General features: G+C 36.2%; 1 protein-coding gene across 3 annotated transcripts in view; it reads left to right on the top strand.

The window, feature by feature from the left end:
- Nucleotides 1–12,826, top strand: part of ERBB4 (erb-b2 receptor tyrosine kinase 4) — a 1,322,334-nt gene that overhangs the window by 1,016,045 nt on the left and 293,463 nt on the right. For all 3 annotated transcript variants that reach the window (XM_053698789.1, XM_053698786.1, XM_053698787.1), the window contains exons 14-15: nt 3,153–3,243; nt 3,453–3,607. In XM_053698789.1, coding sequence (XP_053554764.1) covers nt 3,153–3,243; nt 3,453–3,607 — 246 coding nt within the window. The remainder of the gene's footprint in view (nt 1–3,152; nt 3,244–3,452; nt 3,608–12,826) is intronic.

Raw genomic sequence — 12,826 nt, 5'->3', positions numbered from 1 at the left:
TAACCTCAGTAGCCTAGCAACTTGTTGCATCTGTTAACAAAAATTCTCTTCACAATTTGCTTATCCGAATTGTCAAATTTCTTGCACATTTCAGACTGATCTAAATGTTGTGATTTTCTGGAATTAAGTAAAACCACCCAACAAAGCTTTCACATTATGTGGTCTTTTGTACTCCTATAATCTCCTTTTTAATAGTTTGTATCCATTCCTAAACTGCCTGACATCTAATTCATAGTAATTCTAATATTACATGTGTAGATTGTCAAGAACAGTGTTAGATATGACCTTAGTCTCAGAGCTTGCTCGAGACAACCCGACCACGAACATATATATAATAAACTCTTGATAAAGACACTTGTTCCTAAATGGTTGTGTTTAAATTTCTGCTAATATATGGTTTTGATTATTTTAGAACATTTTTTTCCATGCAGAAATCTCATTCTGTCTGGTGTCACTACACGTTCATTGAGAAGAACCTTATTCTTCACACAAGATAGTGCTTTAATAATTGTATTATAGAATCTACAGAAATAAGTATAATTAGTAACCATCTTAGTCACCCTGTCACTGTTCTTTTACTACAGAGACAAACAATTTAGAATCCATCTCATTAGCACAGTAGGAAAGTTCTATGTCACAGATTGTTCATTATTTGTAGACTCTCAGTTGCTTCACCCTGGTGTGGGTTTTTTCACTCCTTTAGACACTTTCTTCCACCCCTCTCTGCAAATTATAAGCAAGTAAAAGTTTTCTGTGGTATCAATTTCTGTGTTACATTATAGTCTCCTGGATTCCTTTAAGTGCATTATTTTGAATACTGGACATATAAAATGATATCAACAGTCATTTTCATTTTTTATCTTCTTAATGAACGAATGTGACAAAAAAAATAATTCATAGGGAGAATTAAGGTCCATCCTCCTAGCTTGTCTAAAGCAGCAGAACTGCCCCCCCCCCCCCGTTTTTTTTTTCCATGGGACCTGCACATTTTTAAAAAATTTTTTTTTATTGAATTGTAACACCTGGACCTTTACAGATGAAAGGACAATAAACCAACATACAACTGAATAACTATATACATAAGAAAGAAAAAAACATATAGTTAAGAAACCCCTTTTAATGTTTGATTAAATGGTTTTAAGCTCAATTTCCTCTTCCAGAAAATATAACAAATGGACACTTATGGGCTGCATATCTCTGAGATAGTTACCATTATAAATATAGGCCAATATGGCACATGGTAACTAGTTAACTGTAAGGTTTTCATCGTACATAGTATACTAAATAAATGGATTTTGTTAAAATACAATAGAAAACAGTGATTATTTGAATGGGCCTACGGACCAAGGTCACTTAACAGTACACAATAATGTAATATCATTTAAAAGCAACCAGGTCATATAGATCCAACACACAAAATAACAGCATGTAGCTCCTAATTGATAAGATAAAATCTATTGCTAGGATAGTGTAGGTAATAAACAGATATTGCTGAGTTGACCTATAACTCTATAAGACATATGTCACCTCCTATTTAGGTGTTTATCTAAGTTTAAGGCTTGATCTTATAGCAAGTGTTACAGACTATAACTATTAAGTGACCTATAGGGATCAACACTCATGAAGCTTCCGTTGTAAACAATATCCTATCGCGTCACTGAATTATCAAGCACACAATCATCAGGCTCATTAATATTTTGAAAAACTAGCATTTTGCTGTTGCCAGATGTAAATATTGGTAAAGTGTGAATTTGCTTTGTACTCTAGACTTTAAAAATTTCAAATTCTGACAATATAAACCAATACGGGACTAACTCAGTAGATCGAAATGCTTTACAAGTGCATGAATATGTCTGACTATACACAGATGGGGCTGTACAATGTAGCAGGAAATACGTTTCAGTTTAACACCTTCATTATAACAAAAAGAGTAATTGAATATATTGACTGTTTTATGTATTACTTAAGTATAAATCTTATTAATACATATTTACCCTCCTTGTCTTGAAACCGCTATGCTGTTTAAATGAATACAGTCCTATATTTCCCTCCCACATCATCATAATAAACAGTTTTCCAGAGTAATGAAATCTGTTTCCCTGAGAGATGATCCATTTAATTATACACATTTCCTTGCAAATCACTGCCTCTTCCTCTGATCTTTCTCTCTTTCTTTCTTTTATCATTATGTTGCTTTATCTCATTTCACATATTATCCCTTCTGGTTCAGATTCAGAATAGTGGATGTTTTTTCATGTCTATTAATTACTGTGATTTAATGCCTCTGATAAAAATGACTTTCAGTTTTTATTATTTGTTTAATTTTGGATTCCAAGTGTGTTGATAATAAGATGTACCATATATTGCTATGGCATTTATTTAATGGACCCCGAAAACTCCACAATAAGTATATTAAAAGAGGTTTAGAGATTTTTTTTTTGGATTAGTCAAAGTAGGCAGCTGCCTAAGGCTACACTGTACAGACTGAAGCTCTAATGAGGGATTTGTAACTGCTTGCAAACAAACATTTGCATTAATACTCATGTACTCAAGTCATGTCATAAGCTCGCTCATGTGAAAAAAGCTATTGCGGAACCTAAATATCCTGCATATATCAGAAATGTAGACCCTGCCCTGCTAAGTATTCTGAACACACCATATAAAGTTAGGTTTTTTTATATAATATAAACACACATATTTTGTTAGTTTCCTGCTGCATATCCTAAAATATTATTAGATGTTCCCTCAAAGTTTAACCTTTTTTTTCTGAAAGTTTAACAGAGCTTTGCCTTAATAGAAAATATATTAAAAGTTATTAAGTAGTGCAGCAAAAAGATGAAGCATAACTGTGACTAAGAATCATAATATGTATTGCTAAGAGTTTTCTGGGTACTGGAATGTCTAAATTCATAGGAAAGTATGGGGAGATTTACCATTGTGGATAAAAAAAAGAAAAAATGTAGTGTACATATGGACTAGTGTCAGAGCAGAGATGGTAGAGGATAATACAGTTTGAGCTTTGGCGTTCAGCTGCAGTTAATGATAAGATCCTTTATTTCACGGAGAAAGCCAGGCTGCACTAAGCAATTGCACAAAGGAACCTTTTTTTTCCCCATTTGATTTCCCTAATGTCTCATCTTATTACTCTGCAGCGAAATCCGCGAGTTTGCCAACGGCTCTGTTTGTTTAGAGTGTGACAACCAGTGTGAGAAGATGGACGGCATGATCACTTGCAGGGGACCGGTACGAAAATAAAAAAAGTAACAAGCATATATCATTCCTTCACAGAGTCAACAATTAAAGCGCTGGTTTTTTTTTTTTCAATTTAATGTGAAATCATATTCCTAACCATATCATGGGTCAGCATAAGAATGTTTTTCTTTGTAGGATCTTGATTACTTATTAATACTTAAATCTGAACTTCATTGTATATAACACTGTTTGCTTTCCAGGGTCCTGAACACTGTATAAAATGTTCCAACTTTAAAGATGGCCCAAATTGTGTGGCAAAATGCCCAGATGGGGTTCATACTGCAAGTGGCTTCATCTTTAAGTATGCAGACTTGAATAATGAGTGTCGTCCCTGCCATGTCAACTGCACCCAGGGGTAAGTGACCATTGGCTTGATCAATTTATAGAAGAGCTTTTTTTTAATTTTTATTAGTCTTAAAGGCACAGTAAACACTTTTTAATTACACTATTTTCTGCAGTCTTCCAGCAGATTGTGGGTCTAAACTTTATTACAACAGATTAACACCGTATTTGCTGTGTTTATTTTTCAATAGTCAAACTCCATCTACCACTTTCTTTATTTGGAGGAAACAATACAGACTTGAGCCTGGGCGGGGGGGGGGGGGTAGTGCTTACCATTGTCATTGCGTTTACAAACCCTGCATTGTTTGACCTCAGCAGGAAAGATAAGATCTTAAACTACAAAACAGGGACATATACATGGCAAGGTTAGGCTTTCAGTTTTCAGTTTCCAGGCCTGAAAGCTGAAAGAGACACAATTTGAATTACAAGAAAAGATGCAAGATGAATAATGAAAATATGCTACAAATTTATTTTTAATGTGCATAGTTAAGTATTGTATATTACAATCTCAAAGTGTTTACTGTCCCTTTATGGCTGAAATAAGATGAACTGCACACTGCTGGATCTGTAGCTTTTATGTGAACTAATTCTCTTTAACTATTTGTGCTCTGAAGAAAACCATACATTTCTTATATATGGTCACACATTAAAATGTTGTATTTTATTATAAGTAATAAAAACGCTTTTAATTTTATCTTATTTTGTTGTAGTTTAAATTAAATTTTGCTGTTTAAATTGTGTTTTATTTATCCAGTGGCCTTTTTCAGCCATGCATATGTCAGTGAAACAATTGATGTCTACCACCTGTTTAGTTCCTTCAGTATGGTAAAATCGCTTTCAATATGTTTTATATCATACAATCTTCTCTTAAGAGCTTACAATATGTTTTCATTTTGGCAATCTGTTTAAGCTCTTGAAGTGCAGCACAACAGCTTTTCTTGTTTTGTATTAGAGTACCAGCAAATATTATCCACTGCATAATGTACGACTATACAACTAATTATTTTCTTCCAGCACAAGGGTGTTTTGAGCATACAGTGTACATTGCATGAGAGCTGCAGTCTGGCTGTTCTCATTTAACACCCAGGAGTAACTATTGCAATGTAAAATCAGATCCCGCAGGGGCTGAGCAATTTAAATCAGAATCTGCACCTACAGCAAAACGCAAGCATACTGAGCACAAATTACATGAACACTAATAAAAACATCATTTAGTTGAGCTCTAAGAGCATTGTTACAAACAGAGACTAAAGGGGGCTGTGGGTCCATCTCAAGCCCATCTTTGCCCCCCCTTTCTACGCTCTCAGCATTTTGCAGTATTGAGCCTTGAAGAGTGCTGGGAAATCTAAACATATTTGTCTGCTTCCCTGTGGTGCTGACACGAGCATTTGGAAAATGATTCAGGTGCCAAAGCGACTGCTCCCTGTTTATTTGCAGACACAATATGTGTCTTACATATTAGATCACAGGCACGTGGAGCTGCAGCCTTCATTAGGAAGGAGGCAGGAGGGGAGGTGTAATAAATGAAGAGAGATGCTCACACAAGTATATCAGGGATTAAACTTTTCAGTGTTAACAAATTGCTTTCTGCTTGAGGTCAGAGTAGGTTTAACAAACACCCACACACACACACACACATATATATATATATATATATATATATATATATATATATATATATATATATATATATATATAAAATGATAAATATATATATATATATATGACACAGATGGCTAACCAAAATTGGATTAGCACTCCAAAACCCCTAAACTCTAATGACAATCAGCCAGGACTCAGTTGTCAGTGATGCTGGAGGCTCCATCTCATAAACTATGCAAGAATATTGTACTACTAACTCTGTCCATTTTTTTATATTTGAAATAAAAACAAGTATATCTTACCCTTAGAAAGGCAGTGAAAACAAACTTAGCCCCACGCTTTCTTTTCTCCCTCTTATTCAGTCACAATTGGTCAGGTCATTAGTGGAGCCAGGGTAAGAGAGAGGTTCCAAATGATGTTATCCTCCCTGTCCATTTGGTAATGATATAAGTACCCCTTCCTAAAAATGAGTCGCTGAACAACTTGCAGAGCAATTTGCATGTTGGAAAACAATGCCTTGGTTGTAAGTTGTTTTCCTTTTTTTATGAGATACAAATCATTAAATAAAAACAGCTTCCAGCTACATTGAAATTGGCCCCTAAAAGAGCATAATGAAAAATACATCCTAGTTTGTGTAAGAAAGATTCACACTTCATTTAGTTGGGTTAATGAGTGGTGTGGTTAAATCACTTTCAATTAAAGCTTATAAAATAAAATTGTGGCCTACCAATGAGAGTTCTACAAAATTTCCAATTATAAACTAAGCACCCCATGTAATAAACAACAAGGTTCCCAACTTGAAACATCTTTGCCCATCTTTCAAGTGTATGTACAGTATAGGCTGCCTGTATTTTCTATTGCACAAGTATTTGCTTGCACAGTGTCCCTGCTCTTGTGTAGCCTGTCAATCACCATGAACAAACAAGTTTGGGGTGATTTATCTTCACAACCTCAGAGGTGGTGGAGAGGTGCCTGCACCACAAGGTCGCCTGGAACCCAATGTCTATACACACTATGGACCTCCAAGATCTGAAGCTCTCTTCTCTGGCGACATTATCTTATAAATATTGGCAGTAATAATAGGTCCCTCAAAAAATTGTAGAGAGGCAAATTTTAGCTTAAGGGCAGTTTATCTCGCTCTGCAGGGTTCTGTGTATGAAGGAGGGACACCTACATTACAATATAATGCTCAGAAATGTCTATGTTGGCGAGAAATTGATCATCAGGCTCTACCTCTCCTTTTCTGTCCCATCTCTCTCCTCTGTTAGTTTTCTAGTAATCCACATCTGTCATTTCTGCCATCATTGTAGAGACTCTCTAGGAAACGACTATGAAAATCAAAATACATTAACCAATATCTTCGATAGCACAGGTTTGTATTATCATACCATTTAGTAGCATTCAAACCCTATTTAAAGAGCCTGCACTTTAGTTTGAAACCTAGTTACACTTAAAAAAACACCTTGATTTTATTCTTATTTTGCTAACACATCTATAGCTTGTAGTTTCTAAAGTGTACACAGAACCACTGCTTTCTCCCTACTGGTGCTTGTGACAGAGCAGGCTAATCATGCCAGAATAAAAGTGAGAAATCTCTAAGTGCTGCAGAAGCCAGACACCGCCGGCACCCGTTCTTTAGCAAGTAAAATGAAGACAGTAAATTATTCAGTATAACATGCTGATGTCAACAGCTGTTGCCATTCACAATGAGACCTTTTAGTGTATTCACAAATCTAATTACAACAGAGCCACGAGGGATGGAATGAGACAACAGCAAGCCAGCCTCCTCTCTGTGTCTCATATCCACGCATTGTGTTGGGGTTCAGTCCACATGATTTCACAAACAAGGAGGAAGCATAAGCGCAGAGAAAACAGGCAGCGGTTGATCAGCAGGGGTGCTTTGATTTCAGGGCTAATATTGAAATACCACAGCGAACGTTTTTCTGTATGATCTAAGACCTTGTAAGATGGAGCCATGTAAACCGTATGCCTGGTCACCGCTAAGCTAGAGAGTAGCGAGTTCAGGCTCTGTGTACACAATACAGTGATCTGCCCTAAATGCATAGGAAGTTTAGGCTAATGTAATATATTAGCTTCTGTGCATGTTGCAATCAGTATTCTTGGTTTGACTGTGGCATCTAAGGACTGAACATATTTGCTTTGACAGAAGCTGAGTTTCTTCTTAAAATGTTTCATGTTCAGCACATAATTATAACTTGTACAGATGTTCCCTCTAGCAGGGTTTAATCTCTGCAAATAATTCCTACCTACATTTTTTAGCTCTATATAATGTCTCCATATAACACCTTATGGTTCTACAGAACTACTTGATATGAAACATCTTATTACTTATGTTGGCATTTCCTATAACTTACACAATAGCTTTGTGTTCTATAAATGTCTTCTATTGCTTTATCTCCTGCTTTCTTATAAATCCTCTTATTGCTGAATATTATCCCTTCATGTAATTCTTTGCACTGTGCTACATTATTCTGGTAACATTTCCCTGTTTATTTTATCATGCCCATAACCATTTTCTTATACATATCATCAGGATAAGTTTTTTTTTTTCCAGTCACTTAGTCTAAGATTGTAATTTCTTTATTCTACTCAATTCCTAAGAAATGTTTTTATCCTTTATGCAACTTCCTACTTAGCCATTATCTTCAGACGTAAAAAAAAAAGTAATAAAATTATGTAATTTATGGGATCCGTTTTAAAATATTGCTGAATTTGATATTCTTGATATTTAGGTTTAGAGAAAATATGCTGAGATAAAAAAATCAGGACTGGTTGAGGTTCTGATATCAGCATAAGACGACATCATGGTGTTTGGCAGTCAAGGGGAATTTTCATTGCCCGTGTTTCCCTTGCATGTTTAAATGAATAATGTTAGCACACGTGGAAAGATTCTTCATTACTGAGTAGGATGTTTGTGAGGGCCAGAGATGGGAATCTCACCGACCTGTCAAGGAAAGGACACTTAAGACAGGAGATGTGGCGGAGGAGGCTGTGTGTTGCTTCCATGCAAACACTGTGCTCACCTGCTTGTCAATTAAAACTCAGCTACCTCTGCATGACAAACACATATCGTAGGGGTCATTAACTCAACTGAGACGCAGCTTTATTTACTTGTCATAATGTTGTGTACTGTAGAGAATTTGCTGTGGACAAAAATAGGCATAAAATGAGCTGTATTTTTTTTTGTATCACTTAGACTCATAAACCGCTACATAAATCAACAATTTATTATACAGAAATGCACATTTAATTGTAAATGTTTTGGTCTTAACAATGCATTTGTGACTTTTGTCATTATGTTGATGATACTTATTGGCTTAATTATTCTGTCACTTTACAGTATTTATTATCTATCAGTTTTAATAAGTCGTCCACAGTGCCTGGAAAATATAGCAGGCTCCTGCCTAATTTAAAAACAATCTACATGCATAATATATTTGCACAACTCTCCGACCTTATTTCTACAAATATTTAGAAAATATTAATGCTTAATAGAGAAAGGCCAAAAGACTATTCTTTCCTTAAAAAAAAAACCCCTCAAAATAAACATTTACATAAAACAAAACCATAAAGGTTTGTGCTATAATTACTCTAGATTAAAAATCTGTTATTATGGTAGGAGAGCGCACTGTTCTCCCTGTTGCATCTAGCCAAGCCAATTGCCTTTCTTCAGAGGGCCACAAAACACCATTCTAGCTTTCATTTTGCAACCAATGACAAGTGTTATATATAAAGTTATATTTAAAGTCCCATGCATCAAAGGGTGGCCATCTTGAAAAGGCCCATGAGAAAAATCCAGTGAATCTTTTTCCAGTATTTTTAATCCACAAAAAAATTTTCAAATCTAGAACCATGCCATCTTTCGGAGTGCTTATGTATAAAGGTGAATCTAGGGATTTAGGAAAATGAAAGTGTGTTTGGAGGTATCACAGCATATTTCAGTTGATGACTTTAATGTATATGTGGGTGGTTATTACATATATAATATTGTATGTACTAGCAGTAACTTAAATTAATTTAGTCCAATGTGTAGTGTATGTTTAGAGAAGGACATGTCAGATTATAAGGTGTTTGCTTGCACACAGAAAGCAAAGCTTGACTTAAGTAAACATTTCTGTTGAGAAAATATTTCTGTGTCACCCTGTAGAGTTGATTGATTAAGGTGTAAGAATTCTTTCAACATCTGTTAGAGACCTAATATGCTAAATCACTTGAATATGATGCAGCATAACAGTACAGCGAACAGTTATTCTTCAGCTACTGTTAACTGCATGTTGGGAAAAAACACACAAAAGCCAGTCAATATCATCAGTGCTGAGTTTGCACTTTTGTTAACTGTGATCTCATGATATTTCAATGAAATCTTGCAAGATTTCATAGTAAAGTTTCTTAAAATGAGGAGGGAAGTAACATGACTGTGCTTGATGCACGCTGCATTGCAAGTCCTGGGACTAGCATCCTGATTGGCTCCCTTTACAATGTGATGTGACTACTGAGGAAATTTTGAGGTAAAGGGCTCCATTTATGAAACAGCGAATGCTGCTCCGGAGGCCCATCATTTCAGGCTCATCTGAAACAGAAGTTAAGAAGCTCCTTAACCTGATCACGACCTTTTAGGTGGCGGAGTGAAATCATCCCGATCCGATCAGGATGTTTGACAGCCCCTGCTAGTGGCCGCAAAGGAGCAGGAGGCGGCATTGCTCAAGCATTTAACTAGAAATGCTTGTGCAATGATAAATTCCGACAGCATCTGCTGTCGGCATTTAGCAATGTTGAGCGCACATAATGCACTATAGCGAATTATGTCCTTCGATATTTAGTACATCTACCCTAAAATATCTTCCTTTTTTTACATAGAGATGTTTAGGTGATATTTTCTAGTCAGCTTTTTACAGCTGTGCTGCATCACTTTCAAGTGCTTCAACATTTGAGCATCATGTCCATTTAATCAGCTTCATGGGATGATACAGGAAGAGTTATCTAAATACATTCTTAACATACAGCTAGATTACAAGTTTTGCGTTATGAGCTATGCGGTGCTACCGTGCAGTTTTTTCTCATCGCTCACTTACCTGCAGCGCTGGTATTGCAGGTTTTTACAACCCCGGTGTTAAAAGGCAAAAAGTGAGTGTAGAGCAAAATTTTGCTCCACACTACACTCCAATACCAGCGCTGCTTAAGTCAGTGGTGAGCTGGCTGTACGTGCTCGTGCACAATTTCCCCATAGACATCAATGGGGAGAGCCGGCTGACACCTGTCAAAAAGCAGCGTAAATCTCAGTAATGCAGCCCCATTGATTCCTATGGGGAAACTAATGTTATGTTTACACTTAACACCCTAACATGAACCCTGAGTCTAAACACCCCTAATCTTACACTTATTAACCCCTAATCTGCCGCCCCCGACATCGCCGACACCTACATTATATTTATTAACCCCTAATCTGCCGCCCCCAACGTCGCTGCCACTATATTAAATTTATTAACCCCTAAATCTAAGTCTAACCCTAACACCCCCTAACTTAAATATAATTTAAATAAATCTAAATAAAATTACTATAATTAACTAAATTATTCCTATTTAAAACTAAATACTATTTAATAACTACCTAGCTAAAATTAATACAAATTGACCTGTAAAATAAAACCGAGCCTAAGTTACAGTAACACCTAACCTAACCCTACAATTAAATACATTTCCTACATTAAATACAATTAAATAAATTTAATTAAATTAGCTAAATCACAAAAAACACACTAAATTACAGAAAATTAAAAACAAATTACAGATCTTTAAACTAATTACACCTAATCTAATAGCCCTATCAAAATAAAAAAAGCTCCCCCAAAATAAAAAAAACCCTAGCCTAAACTAAACTATCAATAGCACTTAAATGGGCTTTTTGCGGGGCATTGCCCGAAAGAAATCAGCTATTTTACCTGTAAAAAAAAATACAAACAACCTCCCCAACAGTAAAACCAACCCCCCAAATAAAAGCCTAACTAAAAAAACCTAAGCTCCCCATTGCCCTGAAAAGGGCATTTGGATGGGCATTGCCCTTAAAAGGGCATTTAGTTCTATTGCAGGCCCAAAGCCCTGACCTTAAAAATAAACCCACCCAATACACCCTTAAAAAAATCCTAACACTAACCCCCGAAGATTCACTTACCGGGAGAAGTCTTCATCCAAGCGGCAATGTGCTCCTCCAGACGGGCAGAAGTGGTCCTCCAGACAGGCAGAAGTCTTCATCCAGACGGCATCTTCTATCTTCATCCTTCCGATGCGGAGCGGCTCCATCTTCAAGACATCCGGCGAGGAGCATCCTCTTCAAACAACGTCTTCTTCAGAATGAATATCACTTTAAGTGACGTCATCCAAGACGGCGTCCCTTAGATTCCGATTGGCTGATAGAATTCAATCAGCCAATCGGAATTAAGGTTGAACTTCAATCCTATTGGCTGATCCAATCAGCCAATAGGATTGAGCTTGCATTCTATTGGCTGATTGGAACAGCCAATAGAATGCCAGCTCAATCCTATTGGCTTATTGGATCCGCCAATAGGCTTTTTTCAACCTTAATTCCGATTGGCTGATAGAATTCTATCAGCCAATCGGAATCTAAGGGACGCCATCTTGGATGACGTCACTTAAAGTGATATTCATTCCAAAGAAGACGTCGTTTGAAGAGGATGCTCCATGCCGGATGTCTTGAAGATGGAGGTGCTCCACGTTGGATGGATGAAGATAGAAGATGCCATCTGGATGAAGACTTCTGCCCCTCTGGAGGACCACTTCTGCCGGCTTCCTTGAGGACATCTTGCCACTTGGATGAAGACTTCTCCCGGTAAGTGAATCTTCGGGGGTTAGTGTTAGGATTTTTTAAGGGTGTATTGGGTGGGTTTATTTTTTAGGTTAGGGCTTTGGGCCTGCAATAGAGCTAAATGCCATTTTAAGGGCAATGTTCATCCAAATGCCCTTTTCAGGGCAATGGGGAGCTTAGTTGTTTTTAGTTAGGCTTTTATTTGGGGGGTTGGTTGTGTGGGTGGTGGGTTTAACTGTTGGGGGGGTTGTTTGTATTTTTTTTTTACAGGTAAAAGAGCTGATTTATTTGGGGCAATGGCCCGCAAAAGGCCCTTTTAAGGGCTATTGATAGTTTAGTTTAGGCTAGGCTTTTTTTTTATTTTGGGGGGCTTTTCTTATTTTGATAGGGCTATTAGATTAGGTGTAATTAGTTTAAAGATCTGTCATTTGTTTTTTATTTTCTGTAATTTAGTGTTTTTTTTGTGATTTAGCTAATTTAATTTATTTAATTGTATTTAATGTAGGTAATTTATTTAATTGTAGGGTAAGGTTAGGTGTTAGTGTAACTTAGGTTAGGTTTTATTTTACAGGTCAATTTGTATTTATTATAGCTAGGTAGTTATTAAATAGTTAATAACTATTTAGTAACTATTCTACCTAGTTAAAATAAATACAAACTTGCCTGTAAAATAAAAATAAACCCTAAGCTAGCTACAATGTAACTATTAGTTATATTGTAGTTAGCTTAGGGTTTATTTTATAGGTATTTAGTTTTAAATAGGAATAATTTAGTAAATTATAGCAATTT

The sequence above is a fragment of the Bombina bombina genome, chromosome 1 (assembly GCF_027579735.1).
Source record: "Bombina bombina isolate aBomBom1 chromosome 1, aBomBom1.pri, whole genome shotgun sequence".
Taxonomy (NCBI): domain Eukaryota; kingdom Metazoa; phylum Chordata; class Amphibia; order Anura; family Bombinatoridae; genus Bombina; species Bombina bombina.
This window is presented reverse-complemented; position numbering and strand designations above follow the sequence as displayed.